This window comes from Giraffa tippelskirchi, chromosome 14 (genome assembly GCF_054371585.1).
Source record: "Giraffa tippelskirchi isolate mGirTip1 chromosome 14, T2T-mGirTip1v1.2.pri, whole genome shotgun sequence".
Lineage (NCBI taxonomy): Eukaryota > Metazoa > Chordata > Mammalia > Artiodactyla > Giraffidae > Giraffa > Giraffa tippelskirchi.
In genome coordinates, this window is record NC_137288.1 from 38,893,978 (window position 1) to 38,913,923 (window position 19,946).

General features: G+C 38.1%; 1 protein-coding gene across 1 annotated transcript in view; it reads left to right on the forward strand.

Moving 5' to 3' along the window:
- The window catches only part of DSC1 (desmocollin 1), a 32,350-nt gene extending 13,242 nt beyond the window's left edge, over nt 1-19,108 (forward strand). The window contains exons 7-16 of the mRNA XM_081561539.1: nt 229-395; nt 832-966; nt 1,839-2,024; nt 4,030-4,292; nt 4,670-4,812; nt 13,004-13,216; nt 13,544-13,786; nt 15,086-15,207; nt 17,813-18,055; nt 18,892-19,108. Of these exons, the coding sequence (XP_081417665.1) occupies nt 229-395; nt 832-966; nt 1,839-2,024; nt 4,030-4,292; nt 4,670-4,812; nt 13,004-13,216; nt 13,544-13,786; nt 15,086-15,207; nt 17,813-18,055; nt 18,892-19,089 (1,913 nt within the window). The 3' untranslated portion in view covers nt 19,090-19,108. The remainder of the gene's footprint in view (nt 1-228; nt 396-831; nt 967-1,838; nt 2,025-4,029; nt 4,293-4,669; nt 4,813-13,003; nt 13,217-13,543; nt 13,787-15,085; nt 15,208-17,812; nt 18,056-18,891) is intronic.
- The last annotated feature ends 838 nt before the right edge of the window (nt 19,109-19,946 follow it).

Consider the following 19,946-nt stretch of genomic DNA (forward strand, 5'->3'; position numbering starts at 1 on the left):
ATCCTCTGTCGTCCCCTTCTCCTCTCGCCTTCAATCTTTCCCAGCATCAGGGTCTTTTCTAATGAGTCAGTTCTTCTCATCGGGTGGCATGCTTATTTATTGATAAACTAATCAACCTGGGGGTTTTAAGGGAGAATATGCCACAGCAATGCCTTGATTTTATTTTTGTTTGTAATTCAATTAGATCACTACTTTAAGTTGTTGACAACATTGGATTTATCTAAACAGGAACTTCAGTGGGAAAAGTGACTGCAATAGACCTCGATGAACCTGACACTCTACATACTCGTCTGAAATACAAAATCTTGCAGCAAATTCCAAGCAATCCAAGACATTTCACCGTACATCCAGACACAGGTGTCATCACCACAACTACACCTTTACTGGATAGAGAAGTAATGAATTGCTTAATATCTCAATCACTAAACTATATTTAAACTGATCATGAATTCCCAGAGAAGTTACAATAAGGTTCTTGGTGGCCACCTCTCTAAGAATGTTTCCATATAGACTGTGTGTAAGTCTTCTCAGGTCTATTCCTTTGTCCCTACAGAGATAGTGGGAAGATACAAGGTCTCAGAGATCATTGACCTGGTTTGATGTGTGGATATTAAAATAGCTTTACTTTTTAAAAAATTATATCAGAAACATCAGCTTTTCATTGTACTGACTGAAATATCTTTTCTTTATTTGCTTTTATGGTGGTTTCTTTTTTTTTTTTTTAATCAAAAAAGAATGTTTGTGAAAGAATCAGAGCCTGAGAAATGGCTATGGGACTCACAAGTTATGAGAAATATGTGTTCATCAGTGTATCTTTTTCCTTTCTTTCAGAAATGTGATACGTACAAGTTAATAATGGAAGTTCGAGACATGGGGGGCCAACCTTTTGGTTTATTTAATACAGGAACAATTACTATTTCTCTTGAGGATGAAAATGATAATGCACCATACTTTACAGAAACTTCTGTGAGTATATATGTGTATTCATTTATCTAGGTTCATTTACTTCTTCAAAAAACAAATCTAGGGTCTGGTAGCTCCATGAGATTATACATTTTGGTTTTAATAGCAACCATTTACAAATAACATCCACAGAAAAATATGATTTCTGTAAAAATAATCACAGTGCTAGGATGCAAGGAAAATAAGTACTCACTTAGTCATCTACAAGTCTTTCAGGTCAGTTTAGTCACTCAGTTGTGTCCAATATTTGCCACCCCATGGACTGCAGCATGCCAGGCTTCCCTGTCTATCACCAACTCCTGGAGCTTGCTCAAACTCGTGTTCATCAAGTCGGTGATGACATCCAACCATCTCATCCTCTGTCATCCCTTTCTCCTCCTGCCTTCAATCTTTCCCAGCATCAGGGTCTTTTCCAATGAGTCAGCTTTTCGCATTAGATGGCCAAACTATTGGAGCTTCAGCTTCAGCATCAGTCCTTCCAATGAAGATTCAGGACTGATTTCCTTTAGGATGGACTGGTTTGATCTCCTTGCAGTCCAAGCACAGTTCAAAAGTATCAATTCTTCGGCTCTCAGTTTCTTTATACTCCAACTCTCACACCTGTACATGACTACTGGAAAACCATAGCTTTGACTAGGCAGACCTTTGTTGGTCAGGAAGTTGAAAAGTTAAGGTATGACGAATGGACAAGATTTGAAACAGCATTATCAGTTTATCGAGGAAAGAAGGGAGTTTATGTATTAAATGTGTACATCCTTCCCACTGAGTGTTTGCACATTTCCATATCACTTTGCTTTCTTTTCTTTAAATACAACTTTGAGTAGAAAATTACATTAAAACTATGAATTTATAATAACAGTGGGCAATTGTTTCAGTATACTGTAGAAGTAGAAGAAAACAGAATTGACGTTGAGATTTTACGAATGGCGGTACATGATCATGATTTGCCAAACACGCCTCACTCAAAGGCTGTGTACCAGATCCTACAGGGAAATGAAAACGGAACCTTCAAAATTAGTACAGACCCAAATACAAATGAAGCAGTCTTGTGTGTTGTCAAGGTAAAAAATATTTATATATATATATGTATGTATGTATATAGTAATTCCTGTATGTATATAACTAGAGTTGTTGCAATGCAATGCTGAAATGATTTACATTGTTTCATACATGAACTTTATTATTATTATTTTATCCTCATTTTCTCTTAGACGAAAGACATGGTTGGTACAAAAATGATTGTTCTATATATGAGGAAAACCAAGGCAGAGAAATATCAAACTAATAAATAGATATTAAAGGATCTTAGACACCCACTTATCTAATTCCTTATAAGCATAAGACAGAGAGAAATGGAAAAAAATCAATATTTGAAATTAACCTCTTGACTTTTCGATTCTCTTCACACTCACATTATAGTTTTACCACTCTACAATATATTTTATAAGACAGATTATTTACTAAACATTTAGCATCTATTCCCATTAATTCTCCTATATTTGAGGTAACAAGTGTGTTGGGATTTTTAAAATTTAATTGCATTTGCTGGCTCAGAGAATGTTCACTTTAACTGAACTTGGTTTCTTTCTGAGATTTTCTCCCTGCAGTCTTCACTAACTTCTTACAACTTTCCATGTTAATTTCTTAGAGACAGTGTCTTTTCTTAGAAGGGATATGCATAAATGTTGCCTTCCTCATGAAATTTTTAAAAAATGTGCTTTAATTATAATATTACTTATTGTTTTTTTCTCTATTTCTATCTTTTTAAAATTTTTGGACTTTTTTTCTAGGTTTAATTCTCTCTTTTTTTGTTATTTTGGTAGATTTTAGTCTCTAATTGTTAATTGTTTGGAGATTCTTTCTAGTTATTCACTTCAGGAACAAACAAATCCAAATATAATGTACTTGGAAAAGGTGCTGCTAGATAACATGGTTATATCTTTTGATTTAGATACTCATAGTAACTGCTCCATTATAGCCATATCTCATGTCCTAGTAGTCTTATTTCGGAGCCAAACTTGGGTCCACTCACTCCTGCATGGTAAAGACAATCTACTGACAGTTGTGGTAAAGTGTAGCTTTCTTGTAAAAGTTCCAATACAAGGAGAGTGGCTGACTTGTGCTTGAAATCCCCAGACTCCCCTATAGTGTGTCTGTGGTAGTTCCTCAGTCGTGTCCGACTCTTTGTGACTCATGGACTGTAGCCCACCAGGCTCCTCTGTTCATGGGATTCTCCAGGCAAGAATACTGGAGTGGGTTGCCATTCCCTTCTCCAGGGCATCTTCCCAATCCAGGAATCAAACCCAGGTCCGCATTGCGGGCAGATTCTTTACTGACTGAGGCACCAGGGAAGCCCCTAAGGGTTTCAACAAACCATTTACAAAGGGAAGGTGAGGAAAGGGCCTTCCGGGTATGTGGTCAGCTTGTGCACAGTGTGCTGATTGGCTGATGGTGAGGTAACAGGGTGGTGTCACGGGAGTTAACAGTATCAGTCTTTAGGTCTGGGGGCTATGTGCTCATGGTCATCAAGGAGTTAACATCTTCCATTTAGTGGGTTGGGGGCAGGGTTTCACATCTTTAAAACAACTCAGCAAGTGTGCACCAGGTGCCATTATCTGGGTACTTCAGATAGGGTCCTGCTTGGTTACAGTCTATCTAATTATTTTACATACTTAGCTTAGAGGGACTTTTGCTGATTTAGTTATCACTGTTACTCCATTGGATAAATAATAAAAGGATGAGAAATAGCCCATTGAAATTCATTCAAATATTCTGCATTTCTATTCATATTCAAACTTGTAAAAAAAAAAAAAATGGAGGCAGGAATTTCCCAAAGGAAAGTGAGAAGAAAAATTGGTTGAATCTTAAAAATAAACAATTTTGCATTTGGTAGTGTTTGTTGCTTATAGGAAGCTGATTATTCATTGTTAATACATGAGCTGCAACTTTCAGTAACATTTTATACATAAAAATGATTCTCCCTTTGGTGCTAAAACTTAGGATCATACTTTTGTCTTCTGTATATAGTGTTAAATATTGACTCATTGAAGTGTGTTTATTGAACAGCCACTGAACTATGAAGTCAATCGCCAAGTTGTTTTGCAAATTGGTGTGCTTAACGAAGCACAATTCGCTAAAGCAGTAAACTCAAAAACCACTACAACTATGTGTACTACAATTGTCACTGTTAAAGTTAAAGACCAGCCTGAGGGCCCTGAGTGCCATCCACCAGTAAAAGTTATTCAGAGTGAAGATTGCCTCCCTGAAGGCACAGAACTCCTTGGATACAAAGCAGTGGACCCGGAACGGGGCACTAGCGAGGGCTTAAGGTAAGGTATTTTCAAAATTTTCTCCTTTTTAATTGTGATGATCATCTTTGTGCTCAGTCGCTCAGTAGTGTCTGACTCTTTGTGACCCCATGGACTGTAGCCCACTAGGCTCCTTTGTCCATGGAATTTTTCAGACAAGAATACTGGATAAGGGTGCCATTTCCTCCTCCTGCAGAGGATCTTCCCACTCAGGGATGGAACCCACATCTCCTGCACTGGCAGGCAGATTCTTTACCACTGAGCCACCTGGGAAGCCCCGGTTGTGATGATAATTGATTTCGAATTTGGGAACATTCTACGTGTTTTTCAGAATGACAGATATTGAGCTTATGTCCACTCTTTGGTTTGAACTTTTACATTTGATTTCTGAAAACTAGGTATAAGAAGATACGAGATGAAGATAACTGGTTTGAAATTAATGAATACACTGGTGACTTGAAAACTGTAAAAGTGCTAGATAGAGAATCAACATTTGTAAAAAACAACCAATACAATGTTTCTGTGATTGCATTCGATGCAGGTGAGTGCAAGTTTCTAGAAATAAAATATAAATATAGGACATATGTTTAAGGAAATCTAGGAGTTAAATTTAAATTTGTTTCCACATCAAATTTAATGCAAACAATGATTGCTTAATTGCAAACAATGGTTGCATCATGATTGCTTAATTTCTTGGCAACCACCCAGTTGAGGTCTCAGTGTATCACTAATTCAAAACTCGGGGGTTACAGTTTCAAGGTTCATATTATTTGATGTCTGCCATGGATCTAGTGGCATCATCAAGGATCTATATTGTTTTCAGGATTTTAGGTTTATATTATTCTGATTTGAAATTGCTGGAGGGGTTCAACTCCCTAAAACAGATGGGTTCAGAGAGGTTTGTTCTGAGTCTTTCTTACTGGGGAATAAAACATTTATCCTATTTCCTAAATAAATGTCCAAACAATGATTTTTGAAGTCTTTTTTACTGAGATTTGCAATCATTCTCCAAGGTTAATTCTAGAATCTATCTTGTGAAGAAATGTCCTAAAATAGTGATCTCCTTTTGAACATACCCTCCAAGCAGTAAATCATTTTTTAATATGAACCTTTGCAGTGTAAGCTCTGTCAGTTGGTTTGTCTTTTTGCAATGCAAGTGCTTGACTGAAGCTTTGATTGCCATCTCAAATAAACACATTCTGAGCCACAGAGCTAGATCCAGAACCGTGTCAACCCCTATCCCATCTCCCCAGGCTCCTTTGTTTTGGAGATCTTGGTTGATTTCAATGACTCACTATTTAAGCTGCTTGTTTTTCTCTTCCTGTGCTTTAAATTCTTGCTCTTGTGTTTTAAATTCATCAGTAAAGAGTGAGCCTGTGAAACCCAAGGCCCCAGCTTCCACCTCAATACAAACAGAATCCCAGGTGTCACTCCCCTTGTCCCACACCGCCCCCCACAAGCTTACTCTGGCTGTGTGATGTATGATTTCCAAGACTGGTAAATAATAAACCTTCCCCCACCCCCAAAGCTTCCTGATGGTTTTTACTTAGGGCATCTTGCAATCATTATGATCACAAGGGTCAGTTCAGCTGCAACCTTGATTATAGATAGGCTGAGACCTGCCAAACAACTACCCCAATGTATTTATTGGTGTGTTTATTTATATACATATACTAATATGCTAACATCATAACATACTATGTATACATTATAAAAATAGACTTTAAGAGAAGATTATAAAAAACATAAGTAAAAGTTACAATATGGCATTTCATCTCATCAATTATACGCTCACTCATTTGGGGTAAATTTCCATAAATGATAAAGATGAGCGAACTTGGGTTTTTATGATAGATCTGATGTTTTTGACTGTTTAATCCAAGATGATTGTCTTGGTCTATACCTGGGTTGGAAAAGAATTTCCAGACATGAGGCAGAATGAGAGATGAATACATTTTATTAGGGTAGGAGAGGCTGTTAGAACAGCAGGCCGGCTCAAGGGAGAACCAATCGTTTTCTTGGGCTGCTGCTGCTGCTGCTGCTAAGTTGCTTTAGTCGTGTCCGACTCTGTGCGACCCCATAGACAGCAGCCCACCAGGCTCCTCCGTCCCTGGGATTCTCCAGGCAAGAACACTGGAGTGGGTTGCCATTTCCTTCTCCAATGGAGGAAAGTGAAAATGAAAGTGAAGTCGCTCAGTCATGTCCGACTCTTAGTGACCCTATGGACTGCAGCCTACCAGGCTCCTCCGTCCATGGGATTTTCCAGGCAAGCGTACTGAAGTGGGGTGCCCTTGCCTTCTCCAAATCTAACCTGAGACAAGCCAAAATGGCTAGTAGCTGATTTTTATGGCCTCAAGACAGAGGAAATTCCTACTGAAAATGGTGGCATTAGGTGACTGGTTAGGATGCTATAGGGTGGGTATTTTACCTAATATGGGGTCAAGGAACTGGCCAGTTTAGATCTAGAGGCTCATGGCAACAGTTGCTATGGGGCTTGGTCAGTTCCAGAGATTTTTGTCCTGTGACGTTGGTGCAGGGTTCCACACCTGTGATCTTGGTATAGAGCTCTACAATGGTATGGTTAGCATATTTTTATACACTGGATGTTCAAAACAAACAAGCTGGTACAGCAATGCTGTGGTCTTTTTTCTATAGAATCATTGAATTTCTTTAGGAGGAATGGGCAAGTGCATGAATAAATATGTCAAATCCCATGGAAATAAACAATAGCTGAAATGGTCCAAAGTCATAAAATGACTTGTTCATGCTTGTTCATTTTACCCTTTAATAGTTTGATAATAAGATAAAGACAAATATTTTCTCACACATGATACTTCTACTTTTTTCTATAGCTTTACAATAAAAGCCACATCTACTTAAAAAAAAAAAAAAGATTCTCTGTTGAGAGACAAAGGTTAAACTAATAAAGATGCTGCTGCTTATGATGTACATGGCGAGGGCAAGCCAGTCTGTTATTATGTCCCATTTAGGTTTTTTCCTTACTTTCTCTCTCAGCCTTGGTGTGTTCTTGTTGCCTGGGAATGGGAATGGTCTGTTGCACATCATAATCGGTGAGAAAACCAAGCAGTCTGAAAAAAGTATGCCCACGAGCCGAAAATATTTCGGTTTCAAAGTCTGAAAGAAAACAACAATTGGAATATTGTTGCCTAATTATGTACATATGATCTTCCTTTAATCTTTTAAAAAAATTTATTCACTTATTATTTATTTTTGGCTGTGTTGGGTCTTCATTGCTACCTGGGCTCTTTTCTAGTTGCAGTGAGTAGGGGCTACTCTCTAATCGCCATGTGAGGGCTTCTCTTATTGCAGATCATGGGCTCTAGAGCATGCGGGCTTCAGTAGTTGTGGCTCTGGGGGCTCTAGAGCGCAGGTTCAATAGTTGTGGTGTGCGGGGTTAACTGCATGTGGAATCTTCCTGGACCAGGGATTGAACCTGTGTGCCCCGCACTGGCAGGCAGATTCTTAACCACTGGACCACTAGAGAAGTCCTTCCTCTCCTCTTGGCACCTCTCACAGAATCTCTCATTATAATTCTTTCAGTATAAGTAGGAAAAGAAAATACCCTACTAAACAGTGGGGGAAACAGTAACTGAGAAATACAGTTAATACTGCCACTACTTTATAATCATGGTGATTTGCTACTTATAAAAAAGCAAAGGTGAAATCTGATTGGTTCAGGAACACAATTATGTTGTAAAACAAGGATTTATATTTACTCACTTGTAACTGGTGTAATACCATTGGTGTAATACCAATGTTGATTGTCTTTTAAGTCCTAAGTTCTAAGCCATGAAAACTAGGATTCATAAGACGAAATCAAATTTTTCACATAGTATCAATTGAAGGATGATTATATTCTCATAAAAGATTCTCTATACCAGAGAATAAATACTTTCCCCTTCAAAGAATATATGAATATCATAAGAAGTGGAAAGCAGTTAAAGTGTTACCAAGCTGAAAGGATAAAGGGAGGTGATTTCACAGAAATGCAAAAGCTTGATGATAAAAAAGGAAATACTCTTTGGGGAGAAGGAAAATATGGAAAACAGAGATACAAGACGTTAACTATGTCTTTTGGTGATAAAAGAATGTCTGTATGTATAGTGATCATAGTACAAAGAAATGAAATGTCATATCTATGTCCCAAGCTCACGGAAAACCTGGGTGTGCTCGAGAAGGAAAGATAGGGTGTTAGAAATTTTAATGGAAGATCATATGATGAAGGATTTTGTTTATTTAAACTTTAATCCATTTTAATAATGCTTCCAAGGGTCAAACATATAAGTAATTACTTATATTTCTACATGAATATTTAGTTTTGATGCTCATATATAGCTCATGATGATTATCTAGGTATCCAATTAATTTCCTTGTATTTTTTGTGTCAGTTCTTTTTGTCAACCAGGTTGCTTCCCTGCTTTCACTCTAAAAGCAGTCTTTTGTACCCCTTCCACCTACAATAAGGCTGCCCCTTCTGTTTGAAAGTCACAGGTCCCTTTGCTTCTTCAAATGGATGGCAGTGATGACTTTTGTGATACCTCTCACTAATCTTTGTTTAGTTCTTCTCTGAATACCTTTTTAACCCTCCTTCCCTGGGAATAATACTGTGATTATCACAGTATAAGTGTATAAACTTATATATAATTAAGTATACGACACATATAGGTGATGTGTCTTCTCTATAAAATGGAGCCCTTGTTGTTCCTCATGTACATTCTTTTCCTCTAGCGAGGCTGGCTATGAACTCATTTTCAAATAAAGACCCTTATCTTTGCTAAATATCTTTTTACCAAGCATCTAGCAGAGATCTTTGCATGTTTGCTTCATGTAGGTACTGGTTTTCGCCATTCCTCTGCTGTTCTGTGAGTCTCCAGGTCCAGGTTGTGAATTTTACTGCTTAGACCTTTGCAAATTCAGGTGCATAACAGGCACTTGGAACACTTAGTTTTAATGTAGAAACTTGAGTTCAAAAGTTTACAAATGCTTTGATATACTTGAATGTAAAAAGAATTTTCTTAAAATGAATATTTCAGGGTTGTCATGTGGAAGAGGTAAACTTTTAGTGTGTACAGTCCAAAAAAAGAAAATATTAGAAATGATTAGGAGGTGTATTACAGCTTGGTAAGAAAGAATCTGAAAACTTTCCAATCATTAATTAAAGAGTTCTGTATATGGATTAGGCTGATTTATAACCCAGTGAACTTTCTGTTCCTGGAAATATTTAAATAACAATGGGCAACTCTTGCTTTTCAGAGTTCTGATTGTTGTAAATTTAGATTTTAGTTAACCCAAGATGTACTTTCTAGCCTGGAGGTTATGACATTCTCTATTCACTGATTCTTGGCATTTGCTTATGTGTTTAACTTAAAATAAGGTTTGTTCTTATTTAGTTCCTTAGTTGTGTCTGACTCTTTTGCAACCTCACTGACTGTTGCCCGCCAGACTCCTCTGTCCATGGGATCTCCCAAGAAAGAACTGAAACAGGTTGCCATTTCCTTCTCCAGGGGATCTTCCTGACCCAGGGATTGAACTAGTGTCTCCTGTACTACAGGCAGATTCTTTACCACTGAGCCCCCTGGAAAGCCCAAAATAAGGTTTAGAAGCAGGCAAACATACCTACTCAATTACCTTTTCACAGTCTTCAACTATTATCAGGAATTACATATATTTTTTTTTTGCTCTGTTTCCCAGAAGGAAAAAATTTGCAATCAGTCTTTCGTAGTTTTAGAAGACATCTAGGACTTTGTTTTCAGTTGTGGCTTTGCCTACTATCCATTTTAACAGTTTTGAGTTTTCGTTTTTTAACAACATGCTTAAAACAGAGACTGTGATGGAAAATAATCATTTATGTGATAAATGTTGGTTGAATATGGAATTAAATGAGTCTTTATTTGCTTCTGGATGGCTGCCCTATTTCTTTATTTCACTTTTTAAAGTGTGATTTCTATTGTACCTTAAAGAGAAATAGCTTTCTTCTTATATTTTAATAGTTAAAATCCTAATACACATGTTGAGTCACACTAGTACCTGTAACTCTTTTTTAATTAAAAAAGCTTATTTTCCCTACTTCTCACTTCTTTTTTAGGTGTTGAAGTTGTCATTTGTACTCAGATTTGTTTACAAATTTATGGCAATCTCAGAATGTTTATATGCTATTGTGAAAGTGAAATCTTTCAGTCGTGTCCGACTTTTTGCGACCCCATGGACTGTGGCCTACAAGGCTCTTTTGTCCATGGGATTTTCCAGGCAAGGGTACTGGAGTGGGTTGCCATTTCCTTCTCCAGGGGATCTTCCCAATTCGGGGATCAAACCTGAGTCTCCCACATTGCAGGCAGACGCTTTACCATCTGAATCACCAGGGAGATATCTATGCTATTGTAGATTTTTTTTAAACAAAAGTGGTTATTTCTCTTCAATTTCTAGATGTTGTTAAATTTGTTTAGATTGAATAGTTTTTAAATAGGTATATACTGCTGTTGCCTTGTAAGTAACTAATTTGAAAGTCACTTTGAATAAATTCTTATTCAACAGAAAAAAATTTCACTGAAATACACTACTTGATATGGCTTAATTGTTATTTTAATCTAAAAAGAAAAAACATTAAATTTGCACATGATTTATGGTAGTGCCTGGTGGGCTGCCGTCTATGGGTCGCACAGAGTCGGACACGACTGAAGCGACTTAGCAGCAGTAGCAGCATATGATAAATTCAACGTTCATGCACCAAAATTTAGACCAGCATTCGAAGCAATAAAAGTGAGGAATTTCATCAGTTATTTTTCTGTTTATTTCAATTTTGAAAGTGAAGTCGCTCAGTCATGTCCAACTCTTTGCGACCCCATGGGCTATAGCCGACTAGGCCCCTCCATCCATAGGATTTTCCATGCAAGGGTACTGGAGTGGGTTGCCATCTCCTTCTCCAGAGGATCTTCCCGACCCAGGGATCAAACCCAGGTCTCCCATATTGCAGGCAGATGCTTTACCGTCTGCACCACCAGGGAAGCCTTTTCAATTTTGAAATCTTATTATTTAGAGTAGTTTTATCACAAGCTTTAAAATTTGAACATGTTCTCTAAACTTCATTATCTCTTAAACACCAATAATGGGCATTATGCTAATTTAAGATATTTATTTAGACTTATGTATTGAAGCATTAGACCATTAATAGTGGAGTTCTGGAGTTAAGAGTCCTTATTCTCAAAAGCATATTAATTAGATTGGGGGGGGTGCAACTTTTTTACAGTTTGTTCAATTGATTTTTTTAAGTATAAAAATTAATGCTATGACAAACCTAGACAGTAAAAAGTAGAGACATTACTTTGCCGACAAAGGTCCGAAGAGTCAAAGCTATAGTTTTTCCAGTAGCCATGTAAGGATGTGATAGTTGAACCATAAAGAAGGCTAAGCACCAAAGAACTAATGCCTTCAAATTATGGACAGCAAGGAGATCAAACTAGTTAATTCTAAAAGAAATCAACCCCAAATATTCATTGGAAGGACTGATGCTGAAGCTGAAGTTCCCATAGTTTGGCCACCTGATGCAAAGAGCTGACTCATTGGAAAAGACCCTGATGCTGGGAAAGATCAAAGGCAAAACGAGAAGAAAGTGGCAGAGGATGAGATGGTTGGATGGCATCACCAATTAAAAGGACACGAGTATGAGCAAACTCGGAGACAGTGAAGGACAGAGAAGCCTGGAGTGCTGCAGTTCATGGGGTTGCAAAGAGTTCAAAACAATTTAGCAACTGCACTACAAGTGTTCAGTGTGTTAGTATAAAGTTAGCCAGGAAATACTGGGCAGATCACTGAACTGTCAAGATGAATACAAAGTAGCCCTTAGGATGAAAAGTTAAGTGCATGAGCTAAATATGAACAAGGGTTTTGAGAAATTGAAAATGTGGCTAGCATTGTCCATAGAAGTCACAGCAAGTTTCATGCAGAGGTGACATTTGAATGGATTCTTAAAGGATAATAAGGTTTTATCAGGCAAAGGGGAAGAGGAAAGTGTTCCCAGCAGTGGCAATAGCGTGTGCCAAAGCTGCACACAGGATGGAGCTCAGTTTCTGGGTTTGATGATCAGTTTTACGAAGTTTGGGCTTCCCTGGTGGCTCAGATGGTAAAGAATCTGCCTGCAATGCAGGAGACCTGGGTTCAATCCCTGGGTTGGGAAGATCCCCTGGGGGAGGGCATGACAACCCACTCCAACATTCTTGCCTGGAGAATCCTCATGTAGAGAGGAGCCTGGCAGGCTACAGTCCATGGGGTCATAAAGAGTCGGACACAACTGAGTGACTAAGCACACACATGACAGTTTGAACGATGAGTATATGAGGTAAAGGGTCAGGAGAGAAAGTCAGGAAGTGATTGTGACCTAATGTAAAGTGTTTATATTTTAAGCACGAATGCACTTTCAAAGAAGGATGTAAGAAATCAATTATCTTCTAAATCGGTCATTCTGTAGTGACATTACTCATAATCTCATACCTTTTAATTTTAAAAACCACTTCACGATGTCATCTGATACAGCTACCAATCTCCAGGGAAGAGTAATATCACTATTTTGTACTTGTAGCAGTGGTATTTGTGGTTTGGATAGTGTGTGAAATTCAAGTTCAGACAACTAGTAGAAAGCAGATGTCAACTGTACATCATAGAGATTGTTGAAACTAAATGTTTAAGTGGAGAAATATTCTATTTTTTATTTTTCTTAGATGGCAGATCTTGCACTGGAACGTTAGTAGTTCTTTTGGAAGATAAAAATGACCACCCACCACAGATAAACAAAGAACTGACACTTTGCCGGCATGATAAGGATTATGTTGTTCTTGAACCTACAGATCAAGATGGACCTGACAATGGGCCACCTTTTCAGTTCATTCTTGATAATTCTGCCAGCAAACTTTGGACAGTAGAGACAAAGGATGGTGTGTAATTATGCTAAACCTTCTAATCAATAGGACCTTAGAATGTTTGGCGGTCTAGACTTTTACCTTAGTTACTTATACTAAATAAATCTTAATTTTAGTGAATTATTTTATTGATCCCAGATAAAGGATAATACCTTGTTTCTTAAAACAATGAGTAATAAGATTAGATTCTTATTCTGAATATCTTTAAGAAAACAGACAAATCCATTTTAATAAAATATTTGAATAATATAGTAAACATAGAATAGTAAAGATAAGCATAAAGCAATATCAATTACTTTTCCTGTCTTTTCAAGAAATCAAAATCTCTTTTTTTTTCAATAGGTAAAACTGCCATTCTTCGGGGGCGGCAAGATCTTGATTATGACTATTACACTGTTCCTATCCAAATAAAAGACAGACATGGCGCTTCTGCAACACACATGTTATCAGTGAGAGTATGTGATTGTACAATTCCATCCGAATGTCAAATGCCTGGTAAACTTCCGAGAGAGGCGGCACTAGCAAATGTGTTCCTTGGAAAATGGGCTATTCTTGCCATGGTGTTGGGTTCTGTATTGTTGTTATGTAAGTATAATTATATAGAATGTGTTAGGTGAAATGTTATCTAATATTTAAAAAAATATATGACAATTCTTTTCATCAGTGACATTGATAACCTTTGTGAAATGTGTCCTTTTAAAAATCTTGTGCAAACTCTATGGCTTGGAGTTCTGAGTCACAGAAGAAAAGGAATTTTCAGAACTGTGGCCTCAGTTCTTCCAATAATTAGCTGTGAGACACTGGGTAAATCATTTCCTCTTCTTTAAGCTCTTTTTTTTTTTCCATGGTGCAATGAAGAGGTCGGGTAAAATTAATGTTAAGTTTCCCTTCTATACGAAGTACGATTATCTTTCAACCAGCCACATTCTTGTAGTGGATGCACAAAAAGAGTTAGTGAAAAGAGTAGTTTAAAAACTTACTTAGATGTTTGTGCTCAATGATATTAATGAATATTAATGAAATCATTTAGCATACATCTTAATTAGACTCCAGAGTGTGAGGGAAATGGCCATATGATGAGCCGCTGAGGAAAAGCAATAGAAGATTTTACATTCTGCAAACTGGTTTTTGGAGATGCAAAGGTGATGGAAACCATTGCTCAGGCTTCTCCCCTCCCTTCCTCTCCCTTTTTTCCTTTCTTTGCTTCTTTTCCCTTCCCTCCTCCTTTCTTTCTCAAAAATCTGTTTGACTACACACAGCCTATTTGCATTTACAGGCCTTTCCCATAGCCTTTACTGTGTCTGTGTTCAGTGATTTGTGTTTCAGGTTAAACTGGATATTCCTCTTTGCACTTAATGGACGCTTTCAAAACCAAGCACTGGTTTTATGTAATGGCTTTTCCTGTTTGGTTTATGTCTAATGTTCTTTGTTTTGTGACTCTAAAATCTTTGAGTTGTTCTGTATGGACTTTAATACCAATAAGACTAGCTTAAAATCCAATCAAATAAAGTTACTATTTCAGTGTGGAGAAAAGAAGGAAAACGTTGAATTCTGAACCTGGGAAGAGAGCTATTCACAAACTATGTTCACTTTATTTTTTTTCTTTTTATTGATTTGTTTCTTATTTAGCCTAATAATATAACCTCACTAAGACAGAGATAGTCTATATATATTTGTTAATAATCTCTTATAAATTTTAAGACCCAAAGAAATCTCAATTTATGGAACCAATTTTTTAAAGTTCTGTGAAAAAACTTAAAAAAAAATTGATTCAAATGATTTACCATATAATTCAAATGATTATAATCATTTACTACAAATCCAATGATCTACTGTACCAGCATGAAAAAAATGTGATTTTACTTATATATTTTTATTTTTTAGGTATTTTGTTCACATGTTTCTGTGTTACCGTTAAGAAAACAGTAAAGAAGTGTTTTCCAGAAGATGTAGCCCAGCAAAATTTAATTGTATCAAATACTGAAGGACCTGGAGAAGAAGTGACGGTAAATCAGATTTCGCCTTTTCTGGTGGTTCAATGAGGCTGTGCTGTGCTTAGTCACTCAGTCGAGTCCGACTCTTTGCAACCCCAGGGACTGTAGCCCCACAGGATCCTCTGTCCGTGGGATTCTCCAGGCAAGAATACTGGAGTGGGTTGCCATTCTCTTCTCCATCAAACCCAGATCTCCCGCATTGCAGATTCTTTACCATCTGAGCCACTAAGGAAGCCCAAGTTCATTGATAACAGATGATTATTATGTAAAATAGTAATAATGATACCCTGCGTGCGAGCTAAGTCGCTTCACATATCCAACTCTGTGTGGCCCTATGGACTGCAGCCTGCCAGGCTCCTCTGTCCATGGGATTCTCTAGGCAAGAGTACTGGAGTGGGTTGCCATGCCTTCCTCCAGGGGATCTCCAGGACCCAGGGATCTAACCCGCGTCTCCTGCATCTCCGGCACTGCAGGCGAATTCTTTACTGCTGAGCCACCAGGGAAGCCCACATGAATGGCAGAGTTCACATCAGTGGGTTGCCTGTCCTCATCCAGGGGATTTTCCTGATCCAGGGATCAAACCTGAGTCTCTTAAACCTACCTGCCTTGGAAACGGGTTCTTTGCACTAGTGCTACCTGGGAAGCCCAAATAATGATAACAGCTAATGCTCCTGAGAAATCTGTATGCAGGTCAAGAAGCAACAGTTAGAACCGGACATGGAGCAACGAGCTGGTTCCAAATTGGGAAAAGAGTACAAAAAGGCTGTATATTGCCACCCTGCTTATTTAACTTATGTGCAGAATACATCATGCGAAATGCCGGGCTGGATGAAGCACAAGCTGGAATCAAGATTGCCGGGAAAAATATCAATAACCTCAGATACGCAGATGACATCACCCTTATGGCAGAAAACAAAGAGGAATTAAAGAGTCTCTTGATAAAAATGAAAGAGGAGAGTGAAAAGCTGGCTTAAAACTCAACATTCAAAAAAACTAAGATCATGTCATCTGGTCCCATCACTTCATGGCAAATAGATGGAGAAACAATGGAAACAGTGACAGACTTTATTTTCTTGGGCACCAAAATCACTGCAGATGGTGACTACAGCCATGAAATTAAAAGATGCTTGCTCCTTGGAAGAAAAGCAATGACAAACCTAGACAGCATATTTAAAAGCAGAGACATTACTTTACTGACCAAGGTCTATATAGTCAAAGCTATGGTTTTTCTAGTCATGTATGGATGTAGTCATGTATGGATGTGAGAGTTGGACTATAAAGAAGACTGAGTGCTAAAGAATTGATGCCTTTGAACTGTGGTGTTGAAGAAGACTCTTGAGAGTCCCTTGGACTGAAAGAAGATCAAAGCAGTCAATCCTAAAGGAAATCAACCCCAAGTGTTCGTTGGAAGGACTGATGCTGAAGCTGAAGCTCCAATATTTTGGCCACCTGATGTGAAGAGCTGACTCATTGAAAAAGATGGTTGAATGGCATCACCAACTTGATGGACATGAGTTTGAGCAAGCTCCAGGAGTTGGTGATGGACAGGAAAGCGTGGCATACCGCAGTTCATGCGGTAACAAAGAGTCAGACACGACTGAGTGACTGAAATGAACTGAATACTTATTGAGCACTTACTATGCCAAACAGGGGCTTCCCTGGTAGCTCTGCTGGTAAAGAATCCACCTGCAATGCAGGAGACGTGGGTTTGATTCCTGGGTTGGGAAGATCCCCTGGAGGAGGGCATGGCAACACAATAACAAAGCATGACAAACTGAATGTAACTGAATTGAAATTTATTGTCTCACAGTTCAGAAGGCTAGAAATTAGAGATTAGGTGTTGACAGAATCCTACTCCCTCTGAAGGTGCTAGGATTCTATTACAATTCTCACTCCCAGCTTTTGGTAATTCTTTGGCTTATGACATCATTGATTCATATGGCATTGTGTGTGTGTGTCTGTGTCCAACTTTCCCCTTTTGGATTAGAGACCCATCTTACTTGATTAGGACCTTGTCTCTATTTAACTAATTGCATCTAAAAATGACTCTATCTTCAAATAAGATCATATTCTGAGACACTCGAGGGTTAGGACTTTAACAATTGAATTGGGGTGTGGGATGTGATTTAACCTGTAACACCTATGATATAAGTATTATTATTATCCTGACTTTACATATGGGGAAATAGAGAGGCACAGCAGTTAAGTGATTTGCTCATGTGAAAGTGAAAGTTGTTCCGTCATGTCTGAGTCTTTGCGACCCCATGAACTATGCGGTCCATGGGATTCTCCAGGCCAGAACACTGGAGTGGGTTGCCTTTCCCTTCTCCAGGGGATCTTCCCAACCCAGGGATCAAACCTAGGTCTCCCGCATTGCAGGTGGATTCTTTACCAGCTGAGCCTCAAGGGTAGCCCAAGAATACTGAAGTGGGTAGCCTATCCCTTCTTCAGGGGATCTTCCCGACCCAGGAATTGAACTGGGGTCTCCTGTATTGCAGGCGGATTCTTAACCAACTGAGCTATCAGGGAAGCCCTCAAATTTGCCCTATCAGATTTGCCCATGGTGGGAAATAAATGAAAGAAAACTGTTAGTTTCAATTTGATTTATTTATTTTAGGATGCAAATATTAGACTCCCCACACAGACATCCAACGTTTGTGACACAAGCATATCTGTTGGCACCCTTGGTGGCCAGGGAGTCAAAACACAGCAAAGTTTTGAGATGGTCAAAGGCGGCTACACTTTGGATGCCAACAAAGGAGGCGGACATCAGACCTTGGAATCTGTTAAGGGAGTGACGGACACTGGCAGATACACATACAGTGACTGGCACAACTTCACCCAACCTCGGCTTGGCGAAGTAAGTGCCAGTGTCTTCGTGTTCATTTTACATGAAAGTTAAACTCTGTTTATAAATCAGGATTTTCCCAAAGTTTTACTCCTTATACATCTGGAGCTCATCACCATTTTAGTGTTGAATTATAATATATATATGAATATTAGATCCAAACCCAAAGAGAAAAATGACCTCGTAAAGTTAAATTTTTAAAATAAGGTTTCCAAAACTTGACCTAGGAGTGGCATATGTAGGTATTTCTATACTTTGCCAGGAAAGTCACCTACAGTGAAATGTTACAGGGTACTACCTGGATCACAAATTATAAATATTCTTAGTATGCTGAATCCTCCATGTGATTATGAAATCTTAATGATCGTCATCAACCAGATAGATCATTAAGCTTTTATTTTGGGTTTTAGTTCCTCATTTTATGTTCAGATCAGTCAATGTAGATTAATATTAGCCAGTTAAATATATTATTATAAGTATGTAATAATGTATAAACATAAGGGTCATAGCTTATATTAGTTTCCCCTAAATATGTAGAAAAGCTGTAGACACATTTCAATGATACAAATCTCATGTTTAAATGGGAAATTGTAAGCTAGTTGTGTGATGCATGTGGAGCTTTAGTTTTTGTCAATGTGTTCAGTAGGAGCATTTATATATTTGCTATATTTTAAGAATGAATATAATACGGACCAATCATGTGCATTTTTTATATGTAGGAATCCATTAGAGGACACACTCTGGTTAAAAATTAAACAGTAAAAGGTAAATCAAAGCCATTATTTTTAAGCTAATACATTTAGGTGTTTTTTAAAAAAAATAATAAAATGTGCTCTTTCTCGACACAGAAGGTGTATCTGTGCGGACAAGACGAGGAACACAAGCTCTGCGAAGACTACGTTCGCTCCTATAACTATGAAGGGAAAGGGTCTGTGGCCGGCTCAGTGGGCTGCTGCAGCGATCGGCAGGAAGAAGAGGGGCTTGACTTCCTAGATCATCTGGAACCCAAATTTAGGACGCTAGCGAAGACATGTGTAAAGAAATAAAATGTGCCTTTTGATAGTGTAACATCTACGAATGCATATGTAGGAGTTTATTGAATGTAAAACAATAGCAGCATCTGCTAAAGTATTTGTTTATGGAGGTAAACTTCCAGTCGTGTATGGATAAGGATACTATGAATATGAACCTCCCTCAAATGCTCCTTGTCTGCGATAACTTTTGTCTTCTCTGGAAATCAGTGTTTCATTTGTTAATTTCCTTTTCTATGCATGTACATTTTCTCGCCCTTTCTAGGACTGAACTGTGTGCTTTCTCACAGCTTCTGTTTGAAAACTTATGTTACTTGGTATGCTCTGGAAGAGTATGTGAGGGAGTTAGGGATTGTGGAGATTAAAGAAAAATACATTGTTATTTTAGATGAAAAAGAAATCTTTTCTTCAGAATCTTGGGGACAGTTATGCTTTTAGAAGTATTGTCTTTGGTGCTACAGAATTGCTTCCTTTACCCGAATGGCTCTGTGCTGAAGAATTTTTTATTCATTCTCTGATGCAATCTTCGATTTGGTGAATAAGAGCTTATCTTTCATTGTGTTTTCACCCTGTGGAGCTGCTCCCAGCTTGATCCTGGGATCTCTATTGATGTGGATGCATTATCAGCTTCCTCCAGGTTCTAGAATTGTTGGAAAGATGTGGACCAGAAGAGGCTCACAGCAATTTGAGTCGTTGAGATTTTTTTCAAACAGCATTTCCATGAAAGAATTGCAGCCTTAATGCCCATGGGTTGACTGAAACATGCAAATCTGTTTTGTTGGACCACCATAATGTATTATTACTTTTTAAAAATGTAAATACCTTGGCAAGGACATGTTCTCTCTAGTTTGACATCATCTCACCATCGTCAA